Raw genomic sequence first — 19,540 nt, 5'->3', positions numbered from 1 at the left:
CACCTAACCCCAAATGCTCCTGTAAGTCGCTCTGGACAAGAGCGTCTGCTAAATGACAAAAAATGTAAATGTAAATATTCTCTACTTTCTCACCCATGACGTACGCCTACGTTTGGGTGAGAAAGTTCATACGTATATCGTTAGAAATGTATAGGTACCTCTCAAATAATCGCTTCGTGGTGTTTTTAGCCAATTCTTAATCGACACAAATCACTTCTTCAAACATTTTACCTGTGGAACCAAAAAATAGACTGTCATTTCCCGGACACTGCCCTTTCCTTTAGCTCTGCAGTCGCGATGGTTATGACCTGTTTTGTTACAGTATTTACACGGGGCCTCACACTCTCTGGCAAAATGAACCTCCTTGTTACAGTTAAAGCACTTCCTCTTATCTCCTCCCCTATTCTGCCTCCCAGTTTTATTATAGCTCTCTAATCTCTTCAACTCTCTGTGTTTAAATTCTGTAGCCCTTCTCAACTTTCTCTCTATCCAGTTCTTCTCTTAGCCTGCCTATTTCCTCTCTACTCTCCCGGAGTTCTGTAAGTTCTTTCTGTAAAACTTCCCCCTCTTTCTTCTCTTTACTGGCCTCCCTACTCTGCCCCCTTCTTCCCCCTCTTCCAACATTCCGGCTTGGCCGTCATATGGTGGGGGAGGGGCGGGGACCAGTCCTAATTTTACTCTATATAACCTTTCTGACCTCTGCTCTGGGGAGGCACTGAAACCTCAACTTTTACTTTATTTTCTCTCTGCATAACTATTTATTTCCTTTTCTGTCCTTCCTCTCGCTTTCGAGCCTCCAAAAGCCATACTCTCGCTGTCTCTAGCCCCTCCCCTCGCTGTTTCTTCAAATCCGTTCCACAGTTTACATGAATCTGCCTAATCATAGCCTCTAATTTCTCTACATCGAGATGCCCAATAAATCCATATCTCTTCTCCCAAATGGATCCATAATACATATTTCTTTGATCCCTTCCTAACATATATCTTTCATCCCCCGTTAATTCTCGGACCTCTTTAGAATATTTATTTCCCATGGTAGAAAAATAAGAAATCCCCCCATTTAGTAATAATTCAATCAAGAATTATTTTCTTTGGGACTTATTATTAGGTGCGACTTTTGAGTAAATGTTATGATCTGCTTTTGTAATCAACCATTTAAATTATTCAACCTGTAACCCAGAGTAACCTGCTCTAGTTTTATGAAATAGACAGAGTTAGAGCAAATCCCCAGTTGTTTATGACTCTTGACTTGTTTAATGTATCTATTTCACACGATGATAATTATCTCCCTTCCTGTTTATATTGTAAAGACTGTATCTTGTACAATCTCAATATTAACTAGTTTATTTTGGTATAGGCCTATTACCTAGAGTCATTTTCGGGCCCCATTCCTTCCTTTATACCCTTATGAGATTTTGGTAACTTCTCTGCCCTTCACACAAGTTCAAATCATTTCACCAAAAGCCATGAATAAAAATTACTGACCTTATCCTTGCAGTTGGGATTTAAATGCTTTTTCAGATCTCGTCAACGTCTTTATCGTTCATAAGGTTCATCACCGGCCTGTTTATAACCTTAACGTCAAAGGCCAGGTCTATTCTATACGGATGCTATCATCCGCCCGTGCACGGTTTTCGGTGTCCTCAGAACGATAAAGACGTATTTTGAGCTCCGCTCGAAGGACCATTTGTCACGAGAATTTTTATCTCTAATTAATCAAACTTAATGCTCTGAATAATTCCCAGAGGGTGTAAGGCTCTGGTTTAATCATGAATTAAACAAAGGTCCACAACCGGCAAGAATGATCTGTATGTTTAATCATGGAGAGCTCTGCCGCCAAAAAACACATATACAGCTTTTATACCCCTTGACACACAAAGGCACTTTGCTCCGCCCACCTTTAGGAGGCCTTTAACCAGTTTCTCAGTCCCCTTCACCCTGGAATGTTTGTCTCAGCAGTTTCTAACTCACCCCCTCTGTTAGTGGGTTTATAATGATAACCCTAACACAGTTCACACAGTCATCATCAGTATTGGGGTTAACAATTTTTGTCATAATCATAATTCCTCTATCATTCATTCAATAGCTGAAACCTGTAGCTAGAGATTTAGAGAGTGATAGCCAAGTAAGAGAACACTAGTTGTTCAGATGACAAAACAAATAGTAGACAAGACAATATAGCGTTTTATAAGGGTTCATAATTCACAATGGGACAAGGATGCATCACAAGTCAAATACAATATTATACACACTTCATATTTTCATTCCCTCATACTCATCAGGCCACTGCAGAGTAATATCAATTTTAAAATTCAACATCACCGTGTGTAGGACGAGGTAAGTGGGGAGGGGCACTGCCCCTAATTTCCAGTGGTAATTCACAGTAGGTAAAAAAACAACTAAAGTACAATCTGCTCAAGAGGAATCATCACGGCAGGTTACAGAGTCTGTGTCCAGGTCAGCTACTAGAGCGTCCACTAATTCTTCAATGGTAGGGGAGCTCTGAAGCATGCCTACAAACCATGGAACAAGCCAGGAGAGAGGGGGACAGATTTAGATACAAAGGACTTATAAGGACTTCTATGACGAAAATGTTTAACTTGTCTGGGGGAAAGAAAATCTTGATATTTTATTGATATCTATTGCTTTAACCTGGATTCGTTGTGTTTTTGAGTTCATTCATATGTACAGAAATTAAACTAGATGGCACCAGGTCAATGTTAAATTGGCTTGTAATACACCACTGAGTATCTGTGCTTATTCTGTATAGTAACACAATTCAGCTTGGGCTGTACTCATGTCATGTTGACAGCTACTAAGAGGTTCATTACCAGGGATGCATGTCAACACTCTCAGAGCCTGATCGAGTTACCACAGCAACTGAAAATGAAAGCCATATACCTCACTTTGGCCCTATGGGAGAGTAATGTGGTCCTCTGTAGCTCAATTGGTAGAGCATGGCGCTTGTAACGCCAGGGTAGTGGGTTCGATCCCCGGGACCACCCATATGTAAAAATGTATGCACACATGACTGTAAGTCGCTTTGGATAAAAGCGTCTGCTAAATGGCATATATTAATGCCAGTGGTTCATGTTTTTGATCTTCTTCAACTACCAACAAATCATGAACGTCAGCCCATCTTTCCACTGAGACTATAGAGCCCCACCACAACTGTGGCTATGAAAAACAAGAGCCGGTGCCAAAATTCTGAGTGACTCCAAGGAATGTTAATGAGAGTGGGTTTAGCTTTTTGGCTGTGAGTGGATGGAATAACATCTAGTTTCAACGTTTGCTAATTGGATGTAAAAATCTATCTGGAGATAAATAAGGCTTTGAATTAAGTGTGTGCAAATTAAAGGAAATATTCACCCATTTTGAGCATTATATCGTTTTTTGTGCATTTCTGAGCAATGTTTCATCGATTCCTGGGGAATGGGTGAATCTTTCCTTTAAAACACAAATAAAGCTTCCTGTCTTGAGATTTATGGTGGTTTCAGGATAACCTGGGAGCCATCAGAGGGCCATGACACACAGTAGCAGTCTTTACCAATTTCCAACCCCAGGGCAAAGCAAAGCAACTGCCATCATCACACATACCACTATAATTAAGAGTTTGAAGTAGCCAAAGCCTGCGCCTAAGGCATATGCACTAGCAAAACAAACTTCAAGTGCTATGCATTGGTGGCATTGCCAAAATGATATAAGTTGATAATATACAGTGCCTTCAGAAAGTATTCATACCCCTTGACATATTCCATATTTTGTTGTGTTACAGCCTGAACTCAAAATTGATTAAATGAATTGTGTTATCTCACCCATCTACACACAATACCCCACAATGACAAAGTGAAAACATATTTTTAGAAACCTTTGCAAAGTATTCACACCCGAGTCAATACTTTGTAGAAGCACCTTTGGCAGTGATTATAGCTGTGAGTCTTTCTGGGTAAGTCTCTAAGAGCTTTCCACACCTGGATTGTGTAACATTTGCCAAACATTCTTTAAGCTCTGTCTAATTGGTTGTTGATCATTTCTAGACAACCAGTTTGAGGTCTTGCCATAGATTTTCAAGTAGATTTGAGTCACAACTGTAACTCGGCCACTCAGGAACATTCACTGTCTTCTTGGTAATCAACTCCAGTGTAGATTTGGCCTTGTGTTTTAGGTTACTGTCCTGCTGAAAGGTGAATTTATCTCCCACTGTCTGGTGGAAAGCAAACTGAACCAGGTTTTCCTCTAGGATTTTGCCTGTGCTTAGCTCCATTCCGTTTATTTGTTATCCTGAAAAAGTCCCCAGTCCTTAACGATTACAAACATACCCATAACATGATGCAGCCACCCCTATGCTCGAATATATGGACAACGATACTCAGTAATGCGTTGTATTGGATTTGCCCCAAACATAACACTTTGTATTCAGGACAAAAATGTAACTGCTTTGCCACAATGTTTTGCAGAATTACCTTAGTGCCTTATTGCAAACAGGTGCATGTTTTGGAATATTTGTATTCTGTACAGGCGTCCTTCTTTTCACTCTGTCAATTAGGTTAGTATTGTGGAGTAACTACAATGTTGTTGATCCATCCTCTTTTTTCCCCCTATCACAGCCATTAATCTCTGTAACGGTTTTAAAGTCACCATTGGCCTCATGGTGAAATCCCTGAGCGGTTTCCCTCCTCTCTGGCAACTGAGTTGGGAAGGACACCTGTATCTTTGTAGTGACTGGGTGTATTGATACATCATCCAAAATGTAATTAATAACTTCACCATGCTCAAAGGGATATTCAATGTCTGTTTTTTGTTTTTTTACCCATCTACCAATAGGTGCCCTTCTTTGCGAGGCATTGGAAAACCTCCCTGGTCTTTGTGGTTCGTGTTTGAAATTCACTGTTCGACTGAGGGACCTTACATATAATTGTATGTGTGGGGTACAGAGATGAGGTAGTCATTCAAAAATCATGTTAAGTATTATTATTGCACAGAGTGAGTCCATGCAACTTATTATGTGACTTGTTAAGCACATTTTTACTCCTGAACTTACTTATGTTTGCCATAACAAAGGGATTGAATAGTTATTGACTCAAGACATTTCAGCTTTTCATTTTTTATTGATTTGTTAACTTTGACATTATGGGATATTGTGTGTAATCAATTTCAAATTCAGGCTGTAACACAACAAAATGTGGAAAAAGTCAAGGGTTGTGAATACTTTCTGAAGGCACTGTAGTATACATACAGGAGTGGTGACCTGGGGAAGGAACTAATAGGGCGAAAAGAGTGTGCAAGAACCCTAAGGGAGGAAGGTAGTGGCCAAAACAAATAGTGACTGAGTGGGAGCTCCTTACCTTGCACCATAAGCATGGGCTCCTTACTACCTCCATGAGCTAGCATCTCCCTTCGATAGCGCTCTCCCATGTCCCTGTGGTGGGACATTAAACGGAGGGGGTGAATAGGCAGAAAGAGAGGTAGAGAGAGATCGGATTGGGGTTTATGTCAGACAGATAAGGATATGTCTGCCTCTGAATACTGTACTGGCTTAGTTTTTCTGTGGGTTGAGCTGTGCTTTTCACTGCCACTGACAGGGAACTGTAGTCTGCCACTCTACAAGCCCCCATGACAGAGACAAAAAGAGCAGAGAATAAAACACAGCTCTGAGAAAAACAAAACACCCCAGGCAAAATAATATTGCATTTCTAAACACAAATCCCCTGATGTCACAGTGATATCTGTGATGTGGGTGTGTTGTCACTTTTTTGTCACCCGTCATGATCAGACTAGTGTGAGTGAATCCATTTATCAGGTAGAGATTTCCCTAAAGTAAAATAGCAGGGACTTCACATGGCAGACCAAACATATAAGACCTTTGAGAAAATAAAACATCTGCATTTACAACATGCGTTTCCAACATGAGTTTCTCTCACCTGTTGAAGGGGTCTTTTTGAAAGCACTGCCTCCACACCATGGAGGCTATGGCGCGCGACATGAGGTAGGAGTAGTACTTAGCACCGTAGCCAATGAGGTGGCTAAATCTCAGCTGCCAGGCCTAGGGACAAGAGTACCAGTTACCTGTCTTTATCTAAAGACACCAGGGTTGGGGTCCATTCCAATTTAATTTGAAATCCCAATTAAATTCACTCATTAAGTAGAGAATTTACGTTGACTTCAATTCTAATTTCAACAATCTTCATGTTTTGGAATTGGAATTGAATTAGACTGTTTGAAGTGGAATAAAAAATATTAAAACATCTTTGGAATTTAATATTTGAACATTTCCCAGTGAATGGAATTTATGCACTTAGTATAAGAAATGGACTGCAGGATCTGTTTTAAATCATTTCAACTTGTATTTCTATACTTCCAGTATAGCTAGGCTGTCTGAACAGTGACATGATCAGCCTGAAAGCCTGAGGGAATTGAATTCTAATTGGAATTTGTGGAATTGTTGGGGATAATATTGAATTGGGACTTGAATTCTTTGAATTTACATAACATTGTAATTGAGAGGAATTGAATTACCTCTGAATTCAAAGACTGACCTGGAATTTAAATTGAATTACATTGACAGGGAGAGGGAATTTAATTCGTGGAATTAACCCCAACCCTGAAAGACACTTCCATTTTTACTATTAAATACATTTTATATTCAAGCAACATTGTCAATCTGAAAATATTTTTTCAAACCTCTCTCCCACGTCCCACCCACCTTACAGAAGACGACTAAATTGGCCACAGAACATAAGTGAGACGTGCAGTACCTATCTTCTCTTCGGAATGATGCTGCTTCTGTGTATTCTCTCTCTCCGGCCAGTTGTTTCTAACTCCTACACAGTCTTGCTTTAATGATAAGAGCTCGACTGTCTGTGTGGTGACTTGTTATAAGCCAAACCCAGTGGGAACCCTCCCCTTTGCTTCTCACGGTCAATGACAGATAAGGACCTATCAAAAGGGTAGCTGAGTTTCACAGTTCCAAACATGTTCCAAACAAAGACCGGGGTGAAAGTGGCTCCATATGATCACTGCAGTCAACAAATGCAGCTTGGCTTGTAAGCCCAGGCACAAACTTAAAATGTACCTGAAATTAAAACACCACAGACGCTTTTATCCAGAGCGACTTACAGTTAGTGAGTGCATACATTTTTCATAATGGCCCCCCGTGGGAATCGAACCCACAACCCTGGCGTTGCAAGCGCCATGTCTACCAACTGAGCTACAGGAGGCTACAGTCAGAAGTATTTGTAAGTCGCTCTGGATAAGAGCGTCTGCTAAATGATGTAAATGTAAGTACAGCATCATTTTTCATTCCGACCTAAATTGGTCTTTTCACATTTGGGAAACTACTCTTATCATACCCCAGGGAAAACCTGAGCTCTGCTATTTGGCAACAAACGAATGGAAAAGGACTAGAAAATGGGCTCTCGGAGTAGATATTGGTTAGCTGTGGTGGTAAGCCATTTCAGGGAGAAAATCATTACTGTCCACATTCTCCCCACAACTGTAATTACAGTTGAGAAGAAATAGCCTCTGGGTTGTTCTATTCTGTTTAATGTTTCTCTCTGGATATAAATTCTCTCTCACACATTAAGAGAGGGGTACAAACCGGATGGTTTATATCCGGTAGAGAGAATAGTCTAATGACTATTTATGCCCAAAGGATCTGACATTCACAGATCAGTACATCGTCCACAGTTTCAGTACTATGAGACTCACTCTTAGATATCTAGGCACTTACAGTATTTGGAACGTAAGGTAGTCCATAGAATTTCTCTTGCATCTTTTTTAGAATGTCTGTTGTTGACCGACTTTGTGGCTTGCCATGATACACTTGATCCAAAGCAGCATAAAAAACCTGTGAAAAAATAAAACATGCCAATAATTTTATTTCATAAGTACTGAAAGACACACAAACTGCCACTGTGGCTATACCTGAAGCTGAGTGTCGGCAGCCCCACAGATTCTCTTGGATTCACAAAGGCGGGAGACCATGCTCTTGGGCAGGGGCTGAAATAGAAACAAATATTTTGGAGAAAGACAAAACACACCCATCTATCGAGTCTTCTGTGTGGTGAACCTCTGCCATCTTCAGTATTTGGCTAAATAAATAGTTTGCTATTAGCTTGTCTGTTTGTGGTCTGTCTAATCAACAGACTTTCAGTCTGATTCAGAATCATGACAAAAGACTTCACACAAAACCAACGTGTGTTCAAGTACAGCCGAGAGCATTTGGTTCAGAGCTTATGCAGAGCTAGTGATGCGTCTCGGAACTATTATCATACCAAAGGGGCAAAAGAAGGGCTGCCAAAGTCTACAGTATTATAACAGACAGTCTGATAGGACAGCTTTGGACACTACTGTATCTGGGGAACACAGCAATAGACAAACAGCTAAAGAACTACTGCTACTCCATATAGATAGATTACAATCTTAAGAATGACTGTGTGAGAGGGAAAGTTACAGACGACGGGTATGAACTTGTGTTGCCCACCTGTCCGGTCTGATAGTGCCGTGCAAACTGATTTACCACCCGATAGTCTGTGGCAAAGAACTCCATGAGGATGGAGGGGACTTCAGCAAAATCAGTGGAGCATCTGGTTCCTGGAAAAGACCAGTCAGGAGAAGATGAGTCTCTCACAAAATAGATTGTTTACCAACTGTACTATGACGTAAAATGTTTCACGATAACATGTCATGCTAGTACTGTATCGTAGGAGGTCATACAAATACAAGAAGATTGTAGACCTATTTATCATACGGTAGTTCACTAACTGTGTCTGCTAAGCAAATGTGTCTGCTAAGCAAATGCGCAACATATGCAATGCAATAATGAGAGACAGGGGAAATCCCTCCTAAAGCAGTGGGCCCTGGCCTGGACTCAGGTCACCTGTGACATGTTGGTAACGCGTGCGTCCCAGCATGGAGTGCATGGCATGGCCCATCTCGTGGAACAGGTTCTCCATCATGCCGGGGGTGAGCAGTGTTGGGGTGCTGCGTGTGGGAGAGGGCAGGCTCAGCATCAGCACCACCACAGGATGTTGGTACTCCCCATTCTCCTTCAGACGCCCCCCTCGGATGGTGAAGTGGCAATCCTGGGGGCACAGAGAAGGCCTTGGTATGATCAGCATTGGTATCTTACTGTAGCAGAGGCTTTAGACAGTATTTCTGCAGCAGCTTGTCTTACCTGGTGTGGTTTGTCAGGCCTTCGGAAGAAGTCACAGTAGATGTATCCCAGAAGACCCTCTGTCTCATGGACAACAGCCTGTTAAGAGAACCAACTGACATTTAGGACTGCTTAAAATAAAATCCACCCCCAACTACCTAAACATCACAGAAACAAGGCCTTAAAATTACAAAAAGCCAAGCAGCAACTATTACATTTTCTGCTGGGCCCCCAGACATTGGTGTTGAGTGTTATACAGACAGACAAATACACCTTATTTGGCTAAGGTGTATGTAAACTTCCGACTTCAACTGTATCTATCTAAGGTTGCTCTCCAGTGTGTGTTCTCTGGTGTCTAGTCAAGGAGGAAGCTACAGCAAAGCTCTTCCCACATAGACAGACATAAGGTCTCTCTCCAGTGTGTTTAAATGTATTTGGCTAAGGTGTATGTAAACTTCCGACTTCAACTGTATCTATCTAAGGTTGCTCTCCAGTGTGTGTTCGCTGGTGTTTAGTCAAGGAGGAAGCTACAGCAAAGCTCTTCCCACATTGACCACAGCTGTAAGGCTTCTCTCCTGTGTGTATGCGCTGGTGTTCTCTCACCAGCTTGTGGACGTCTTCGCTCCACACCTCTCCTGCCATGGGCTGTTCATTCTGGAAGGAGACCCCCAGCAGCTGGCTGAACAGCATGTTGAGGCCCTCCATGCAGGCCCCCAGGGAGAAGTAAGGACTGTACAGGCTGGGATCGATCTTATACCTGCACACACAAACATACACAGACACTCATAAGGTTATGTTATTACAGACCGTTTCCTGAATAACGCTAAGCAATACACAAGCCCCCTCCAGAGGCCTTTTAGTAGAAAATAAAGCTCAGGTACTCCCATCAACCTTTCAATAGTTTATTTAGGAGATTCCCTACGATTCCTTGTCAACAAGTTATATTCTTTCCACTAACAATATACACATAGGTTTACAGGACTGCATACCTTTGTATAGGTATCTTACCTCTCTGCCCGCACAGCGCTGCTCAAGTAGGGGTGGTCCCATGGCATGAGTTCCTGAGATAAAAAAACATTGAAACATCAAACAGTAGAAGGATTGTCATGATCTCCTACACATAGATGTCAGAACCATGAGAGCTACTTAAACGCATCTATAAGATCACTCACGATACTTCTTGAGTTCATTTTCATCTTCATATCCCTCATCAGGTTAAAATCTTTGGCAGTTCTGGATAGAAAAATAGGGACATTAATGTGTGAGCATGTGCTACACTTACAGTATGTTTGAGATGGGCAAAACATTGATGTGTTGTACAGTGTCTGGATAACTGACTCCTACCATACCTGTCCGAGAGTTTGTCTGTCAGCAATTCAAGGAATTTCATGACAGTCTCTGCAAAACAAAAACATCCTAAACACACTGGTCAACACAGCATAGTACACACTTCTCTGTTTGAAGAATCATAAAGTCAATTAAATACTTAATTAAAGCAGCGGAGCACTAAGAAATGAGGTAAACAGCCAGAGTACCTTACCTGGAGTCTTGGCCATAGTTCCATTTAAAGCCCTGTGTGCAAAAGATTCATAGCCCACTAATTTGGCTAGCTCATTCCTACAAGCCAAAAGGTCATCCAGACAAAGCAGCAGACTTGAATTCGGGAAGAGAAAGATTTTATAAGCAGCCTCCCGCACCTAAGAGAAAAGGACAAGCATATAATATCTATAGGCTACTGCACAGCAAACCATCATGCCCAATACCATTTCCTACTATGGGATGGTAGATGGAAGACCACTAATTATGTATAGAGATAAACCTCTGGGTTGCACACACACACGCACACACCAGTTCATCAGGAGAATCTGCATGGAGACCTCCTATCTGGATGGAGTTGCCATCTATGGAGAAGCAGTGTCGGATGTGTTCTGGCAGGGCCCTCTTCTCTATCCTACTGGGCAGGTGGGAGCCATTAAGAAACTCATTGTTCAGATCCAGCAGGTTGACATTGAGGCTCACCGCCTTCCCCCTCTGGGAAAATATTAATACAGTGAAACAGAGGTGCTGTTTAGGTTAAGCTCACATTGTGGTTATACTTCCCTGAGGATGTGGTATAGTAGGATAATAATGAATGTGTACATGACAATAATTGATCCCAAAATATTTTCTATGAAGTGTAAGTGATAGAAATTACATTCCTAGCCTATTACATCACTAACCTTTGATTCATCCAGATGAATGCCACTGATCTCAAAATCAAACATGAACAGTTCTGCTACTCTCCTGCAAAATGTATTGTGAAATATCAGTAAAACAAGTCTACCCAAACTCGCTCCGGCCTAACGTTACGCCACGCCCACGGACATTAGGTTCATCTCCGCAATGAAATATGTAGCAAACATAGAGCAGCGGAAGAATTCAGTTTGAGTCGTCGGGCAAAAGACAAGATGCATTGCTACTCATCGTACAAACAGGAAGATAAAGAATGATTGAATTGAAAATAAAGAAGAGAATAGTACATGCCTTGTGTCTGGGTCCAAAGAGTCCATTACCTCTTTGTTATCTAATAGGTTCTTGAGACTCCTACACAGTTCGACATTAGTGTTCAGCCTATCAGGGCAAACGAGAGAAAACATCAAAGAAAGAATGTATTAAAAATGTGTTTTGCTTGACATCATGTAATACTTTACTAGATAAACTACAGAAGAGGGTTCATACCTTTCTACTACTGTGCCCATGTTTATGCATGCCTTCTCAGCAGCATCCCGAAAGGCAGGGTCTGGATGGCCAACTTTGACAAAATCTGCCTGCAAGAAAATAAATACAACATCATGGGTGTATCATATTCTACAGGGAGGAGTTTGGCTTGACAACAACAATGATGCCAATGATCTCTGAGTGTGCCTGTGAGCCATTACCAAATCTGCCACTTTGCACAGGCTGTCAGAAAGTTGGTCGAAAGTCTCCACGGTCAGGGCGCCTGGTGGGTTATTGCAGGCTGTTTCTACCAGCTGTTCTGTTTCCCTGAGCGCTCGTTGCTGAGCCACCTCGAAACCAGCCGGAGTACTCAACCCTGGAACGCCAAATAATCCCTGTGCAAATATAGCATGTACAATGCCATGTCAATAATCTGTGTGGCCAACTCTTGGTTTTCGAGGTTGATCTTTGCAACAACAACCCCAACTGAAAAGAGCAAGTATTTGAGTGAATACAATTATGGGTGACTTTGACAATGAGGTCATTTAACATAGGTTGGGATTTTATGCAGCTAGCTAACTTATTATTTACTGGTATTATGGCGGTCCGCAAACAAACCACTAGCTAACTTACCACGTTCTTCTGAAACAAATCAACTTTCCTCCGTTGGGCATTGAAGGCTGCTCCAACCGGAGACCACGTAGTGACATGTCGTGATAGTGTCCTTGAGTTCCTCACAACACTCACAAATCGTTGACACGCCAACATCATAACAACTTCAACTGAGTGTTGTGGATGGAAAGTCAAACGTCGGACAAAGAAAGAATGAATTCCGTGGGGCGTAACTTGGCTCGCGCCAAATGATTATCGCTATGATAAGCAAGCACGTTTTTAGCTTTTGCTTTGCATCCATGCTGATACTTTCATTATACAAATAATCTTTGGATTTAAATGAGTATTTCTTTCACCGTCTCTCTATAATTATTCGGTTTAGCTAGTAGCCACCACTGACATTGAGAATTGAGCACTGCCAATCATGCATGAAGAATGTTTACAATTCTCAAAATGGTTCGGATGTTTCGTGTCTGCACTTTCGCGACTGGACCCTATCCATACGGCTGGGCGATATATCGAATTAAATCGAATTTAAGGTTTTGCGTGATATTCCAAATGCATTTATCGCAGAATCGTTTTTTTGTTGTTGTATTTTTCGTTTTTATGAGCGTTTATGTCCGTTTGTTCTCATGTTGTCTTTTTGGCGTCCTTCACGCCTTCTGTGATATGCACCTTCCCATTTACACCAGATATCTGTATATAATGACGATATTTATTTATTTATTTATTTATTTAACCTTTATTTAACTAGGTAAGTCAGTTAAGAACAAATTCTTATTTACAATGCTACGGGGGCTGGGATTAATATATATATATATATATATATAAGACCAAACACACATCACAACAAGAGAGACAACACAACACTACATAAAGAGAGACCTAAGACAACAACACAGCATGGCAGCAACACAGCCAAGTAGCAACCCAACATGAAAACAACATGGAAGCAGCACAACATGGTACAAACATTATTGGGCACAGACAACAGCACAAAGGGCAAGAAGGTAGAGACAACAATACATCACGTGAAGCAGCCACAACTGTCAGTAAGAGTGTCGATGATTGAGTCTTTGAATGAAGAGATGGAGATAAAACTGTCCAGTTTGAGTGTTTTTTGCAGCTCGTTCCAGTCGCTAGCTGCAGCGAACTGGAAAGAGGAGCAACCCAGGGATGTGTGTGCTTTGGGGACCTTTAACAGACTGTGACAGGCATAACGGGTGGAGGATGAGGGCTGCAGTAGGTATCTCAGATAGGGGGAAGGGCTGCAGTAGGTATCTCAGATAGGGGGAAGTGAGGCCTCTCGTTTCACCTCTTTCTCCCAAGCCCCTCCACCTACCACTAACAACAACAAAAATGAAATATAACTTCTACCTCTCTGACAAACGGTTTCAACTCACTATTTGCATTTGAGGTTTGGTCCAACAGAATCGGTCTTTTGGACACCAAAACATTTTTTACTGTAATAGAGGAGAAGTTAATATTTCGAACAATACCGTGTATATGTTACAACTTCTCAAATTTTGAGCAGAGCAGACACTACTAAAACGGATGTACCAATGAACATTAATTCTGGAAAATGAATGCTCAGTTTGTCGCGCGCGCATTATGGTACCACGTATGGCTAGTAGCATTTTAGTCAAATAACGATTGTTATACTAGCTGTTTAGTCTGTGTTTTATAAATGTGCAATAAGCATAAAGCAATTGTTAAGTTGCGTCAATTCAAATCTGGTATAGGAACAAAAAGAGGTCAATACACGTCTTCTAAAATAGACTAGTATTTTAATTAATACAAACACTTGAATGGTAAATATGATGTTCGTATATACGGGCCCACTGAAAAACCACGCAGGGCAGTCAGAGAACTGAGCTATTGTTTATAAGTTCTTCTTTAAATACTCTGACAGAGATAGTTCCCGCTCCCTGCTGGGCCTGTCAGAGTAGAGGCTGGGTGTGGTTTAAACTTACCCAACCTATCGATGGCGCACAGGCTGGTCCCAGCCCCTTGGCGCTTCACTGTTGCCAGGCATTAGTTGTTATCTTTACAACTTGTCTCGAGTCAGCAACCTCAGACATAGTTTTCTTCTTCATGTTGCAGTACTTTGTCCTTGAGCGGTTTAACAAAGAGGCAGTGTGTGTGTATGTGAGTCACAAGTCTGTCTCAGCCTACCCCCTAACGGTTCCTCACATTAATCACAGCTTGTTATGTTAAACAATCTATATCAGTACAGCACAAACCTATTATGTTTAATCATTAATGTATTCTTTCTAAGCTAGGCATCACATCTAGTTGTAAAAAAATAGATCCCCACACAATCATATAAGGAATTGGCAACTTCGTTCTCATTCTGAGAAACAAGGTAGGCCACTTGATTTCAACATCTGAACAAAGTGGACAGGCTAGCATGCTGTTCAAACAGTTGGAGATGGACAGAAGGTTGTGTTCATAACAATTCAACTGTTTTGCCTTGTTAGCTGAATTCAGAGCGTGTGAAATTATACCTAGATCCAAGTTGGCTAAACTTGAAATTTAAAAATTAAATGGCCACTCACTAGCACGTGGGCTTCTATAATGCCTGCTACATTATTAGTGAATGTGCATTATGCATGGTTCTGGTTACATTTTTTACAAAAAGGGCATTTTATAGACAAACCTGAAAGCCAGATCAGTGATTATTGCAAAAAAAGCAGGTACAACTATTTTGATAAAATAATTAAATTATTAGTGGGTCTTATGGTTGTGGAAGGCATATATTCAGCCTGGGTATCATTTCACAAGCTCTGACTTTTGATTATTGCTGACTGTTTTAAATGCAGTGTATTTTACCTTTAATTGTACAACAAAGCTTATTTAGAGAAAACATTTATACAGTACCTGTAAAAAGTTTGGACACACTCATTAAAGGGTTTTTCTTTATTATTTACAATTTTTACATTGTAGAATAATAGTGAAGACATCACAACTATGAAATAACACATATGGAATCATGTAGTATCCAAAAAAGTCCATATATTTTATATTTGAGATTCTTCAAAGTAGCCACCCTTTGTCTTGATGACAGCTTTGCACACTCTTGGCATTCTCTCAACCAGCTTCATGAAGTAGTCACCTGGAATGCATTTCAATTAACAGTTGTGCCTTCTTAAAAGTTAATTTGTGGAATTTCTTTCCTTCTTAATGCGTTTGAGCCAATCAGTTGTGTTGTGACAAGGTAGTGGGGTATACAGAAGATAGCCCTATTTGGTAAATACCAAGTCCATATTATGGAAAGAGCAGCTCAAATAAGCAAAGAGAAACAACAGTCCATCATTACTTTAAGACATGAAGGTCAATCAATATGTAACATTTCAAGAACTTTGAAAGTTTCTTCAAGTGCAGTCACAAAAACCATCAAGCGCTATGATGAAACTGTCTCTCATGAGGACCACCACAGGAATGGAAGACCCAGAGTTACCTCTGCTGCAGAGGATAAGTTCATTTGAGTTACCAGCCTCAGAAATTGCAGCGCAAATAAATGCTTCACAGAGTTCAAGTCACAGACACATCTCAACATCAATTGTTCAGAGTGGACTGTGTGAATCAGGCCTTCATGGTCGAATTGCTGCAAAGAAACCACTACTAAAGGACACCAATAAGAAGAAGAGACCTGCTTGGGCCAAGAAACACGAGCAATGAACATTAGACCGGTGGAAATTGGTCCTTTGGTCTGGAGGCCAAATTTGAGATTTTTGGTTCCAACTGCCGTGTCTTTGTGAGATGCGGTGTGGGTGAACGGATGACACCGCATGTGTAGTTCACACCGTAAAGCATGAAGGAGGAGGTGTTATGGTGTGGGGGTGCTTTGCTGGTGACACTGTCTGTGACTTATTTAGAATTCAAGGCACACTTAACCAGCATGGCTACCACAGCATTCTGCAGCGATACGCCGACCCATCTGGTTTGGGCTTAGTGGGACTATCATTTGTTTTTCAACAGGACAATGACCCAACACACCTCCAGGGTGTGTAGGGGCTATTTTACCAAGAAGGAGAGTGATGGAGTGCTGCATCAGATGACCTGGTCTCCACAATCCCCGACCTTAAACCAATTGAGATGGTTTGGGATGAGTCGGACGGCAGAGTGAAGGAAAAGCAGCCAACAAGTGCTAAGCATATGTGGGAACTCCTTCAAGACTGTTGGAAAAGCATTCCAGATGAAGCTGGTTGAGAGAATGCCAAGAGTGTGCAAAGCTGTCATCAAGGCAAAGGGTGGCTATTTGAAGAATCTCAAATATAAAATATATTTTGATTTGTTTAACACTTTTTTGTTTACTACATGATTCCATATGTGTTATTTCATAGTTTGATGTCTTCACTATTATTCTACAATGTAGAAAATAGTGAAGATAAAGAAAAACCCTTGAATGAGTAGGTGTGTCCAAACTTTTGACTGGTAGTGTATATTGTGAATCGCCCATAAGTTTGAAAGAATTTAGATATGAGTTTTAGGCCATATCGCCTAGCCCTACCTATCCATACCAAAACAAAAACAAAAATACATACTTTCCAATTTTGAGTAATGTAAGAAACAGTAGAAACCGTTCAGAAAATGTACCAGCAATAACAACTGTTGAACGAAATCTCAATCAAAGTAATCATTTATAAAAATAATGAAACTGCTAACTCAAACGAAGTAGCTTCAATACGACAAAAAGGTGTGCAACGTTGAATTAAACGGAAACGGTACTGTACTGCAGGGTTTCCCAAACTCGGTCCGGTCTGGTGGGCACCACAGCAGTGGAGGTCAAGTGTCCCTATGGCGCAAGGGACCTTACCATTGAAGAGGCAGTGAAGTTCTATATCAAGGTGTGAGGGTCTTACCGCCTCCGTTGAGGAGAGATTGACTGCATCACTATTGGTCTTTGTGCGAGGTATTGACGTGTTGAAGGCAGTGGCGATTTTAGCATATAAATCTTGGTGGGGCAAACTCCCCAAAAATGTTTTAGATGCATGCCAGCAAAGCCACTACACTACACAACACAACATTAAACAATACATTAATTGCACTATAACGGTGACAAATGATGCCCACAAATGGTTAGGGCCTACATAAAGCTGTCCCAACAGCAGAGTCCCAACAGCAGTCCCAACACCTTACCACTGCCACACCTGGCTATCAGCAGAGCCTTGTCTGGCAGCGAAACAGTTAATTCTGCCTAATTTACAGCCTTTAAAAAACGTTGCTGATATGCCTGACTTGCTTAAATAAATGTGGTTTCTACTGACAATTGAGATGTACAAACTATGGCGTAAGGGGACAACGAGCAGATAAGAGGCAATCCGTAATTTCGAATAAGACATTAATGAGGACGGACGTAGTCAATATAACTATTTGTTCAGCACTTTTGAAATGTACAGCGACTGAATTCAGAACATGGGCCGTTCTTACAGTATTCTCCTTGTACACCAAGTCAGAACCGTAGGATAAATAAAGGGGGCATATAAGCAGACAATGAAAGCTCTTACAATATTCGATGATGACATTTCTCTAAAACAGGCTATAGGCTATATGTGCACCACCAAGTCAGAACAGTAGGCTAAGTTATGAGGGGAAAAGTGACCAAATTATTAGGGTGAGGCACATGGGCTACTAATAGCTTACTACACAACAAACACTTAGTATTACTTTCTTAGCTACAGTATACATATCTCCCTGGCATATTACATAATTTATGCAGCAGCATACAATACATTTTTGGACTCACCTTGTTGTGCTGTGCTCACTTGAACAGGAAGGTGGCGCGGTGGTCCTTTGCAGGCAAATTTTGTCATCAAACTTTGTCATCAAAGTCTGGCATTCTCTGGATTTATGGTGCTTTCAAGACAACTGAGAACTCGGGAAAAACAAGGTCGAATCATGATGACGTCAGTGATCTTCAGGTCGGAGCTCTAGAAAGAGGCCTGAGTTCCCGACTTGCAATTCCGACGTTCAAAACGTATTTTCCCAGTCAGAGCTCGTTTTTTTCAGAGTTCCCAGTTGTCATGAACTCACTGATGTCTGAGATTTCCCAGGTCCGAATTTCCAGTTGTTTTGAGTGCAGCAGTAGTCATGCTGGATTGACAGCATGGCCAATGTTGAATGTTTATCATTTTAAGCTTGGAAAAGAGACCCTTAAACCCAGACTTGGACCACACACCCACTCCACTGAATAGCAGGCTAGTGATTGCTTTGCAATGCTTGCAGTTAGCCACTGATTCCTTCCAAACACCTCATTGTTGAATTTGCGATTTCCAACTTGTTGTGTAATGTTTATGTCCAATGGCCGATGAGCACCAAAACGTTTTAGCTGTAATTTATTTTCATTATTTCTCTTCATATGACAAGGATTTGCCAGTAGATTGTCGACTTGATTCATGATGATGACTGCAAGCTTGCTAGCTAAGATTTTGAAAGTATGATGTTGACATGATCAGTCCAATCAAAGCTACGGTAGATATAACGTGATTTGACATCATTTTATTTTACATTTACATTTTAGTAATTTAGCAGACGCTCTTATCCAGAGCGACTTACAGTTAGTGAGTGCATACATTATTTTTATTCATTTTTCATACTGGGCCCCCGTGGGAATCGAACCCACAACCCTGGCGTTGCAAACGCCATGCTCTACCAACTGAGCTACATCCCTGCCGGCCATTCCCTCCCCTACCCTGGACGACGCTGGGCCAATTGTGCGCCGCCCCATGGGTCTCCCGGTCGCGGCCGGCTACAACAGAGCCTGCCAATGATCTGTGGCCAATGACCTTGAGCCTTCTTGGATGGGCACTTCTAATGTAACTCAATGGCAGCACCCAAGGGGCTTGAATTTTCGAGCTCTACCCGTAGATTTTGCGGTGACATAGTTTCCCCATGAGTGACAGAACACAGAGCCAAACACGGCGCAACTAGAGAACATTACCAACCCCTACACTCCGTATTTTCCGCACGCTGCCCCACCACAGAAAGCACTGAGCTAGGCTGAAACACCTGCATTTTGGAGCTGCCTTACTCAAGAAAGCAAAAAAGAGACCAAGTTTGCATGCGGCTTTATTA

The 19,540-nt window shown here is 41.4% G+C and overlaps 1 protein-coding gene across 1 annotated transcript; it reads right to left on the bottom strand.

The window, feature by feature from the left end:
• Nucleotides 1-1,797: 1,797 nt before the first annotated feature.
• Nucleotides 1,798-12,909, bottom strand: LOC311136639 (mitochondrial intermediate peptidase-like). The gene is made up of 19 exons (XM_084170839.1): nucleotides 12,485-12,909; nucleotides 12,073-12,246; nucleotides 11,873-11,961; nucleotides 11,678-11,764; nucleotides 11,374-11,437; nucleotides 11,003-11,185; nucleotides 10,695-10,851; nucleotides 10,504-10,552; nucleotides 10,327-10,387; nucleotides 10,163-10,215; nucleotides 9,758-9,911; nucleotides 9,176-9,253; nucleotides 8,879-9,083; nucleotides 8,483-8,592; nucleotides 7,924-7,998; nucleotides 7,730-7,846; nucleotides 5,922-6,043; nucleotides 5,346-5,419; nucleotides 1,798-2,513 (listed from the first exon to the last, which is right to left on the bottom strand). The coding sequence occupies exons 1-19, from the start codon at nucleotides 12,620-12,622 to the stop codon at nucleotides 2,416-2,418; spliced, it is 2,088 nt and encodes a 695-aa protein (XP_084026965.1). The 5' UTR covers nucleotides 12,623-12,909; the 3' UTR covers nucleotides 1,798-2,415.
• Between the last annotated feature and the right edge of the window lie 6,631 nt (nucleotides 12,910-19,540).

Source organism: Coregonus lavaretus, assembly GCF_964263955.1.
Source record: "Coregonus lavaretus genome assembly, chromosome: 10".
Classification (NCBI taxonomy): domain Eukaryota; kingdom Metazoa; phylum Chordata; class Actinopteri; order Salmoniformes; family Salmonidae; genus Coregonus; species Coregonus lavaretus.
This window is presented reverse-complemented; position numbering and strand designations above follow the sequence as displayed.

What these genes read in the sequence shown, in the direction of transcription:
- LOC311136639 (XM_084170839.1), bottom strand. Translation starts at nt 12,622, where the DNA reads ATGATGTTGGCGTGTCAACGATTTGTGAGTGTTGTGAGGAACTCAAGG. An exon ending in ATTTGTTTCAGAAGAACGTG is followed by an intron (nt 12,247 to 12,484) that starts GTAAGTTAGCTA and finishes ATATTTGCACAG; the next exon opens with GGATTATTTGGCGTTCCAGG. An exon ending in GGCACTATCAGACCGGACAG is followed by an intron (nt 7,999 to 8,482) that starts GTGGGCAACACA and finishes TTTCTATTTCAG; the next exon opens with CCCCTGCCCAAGAGCATGGT.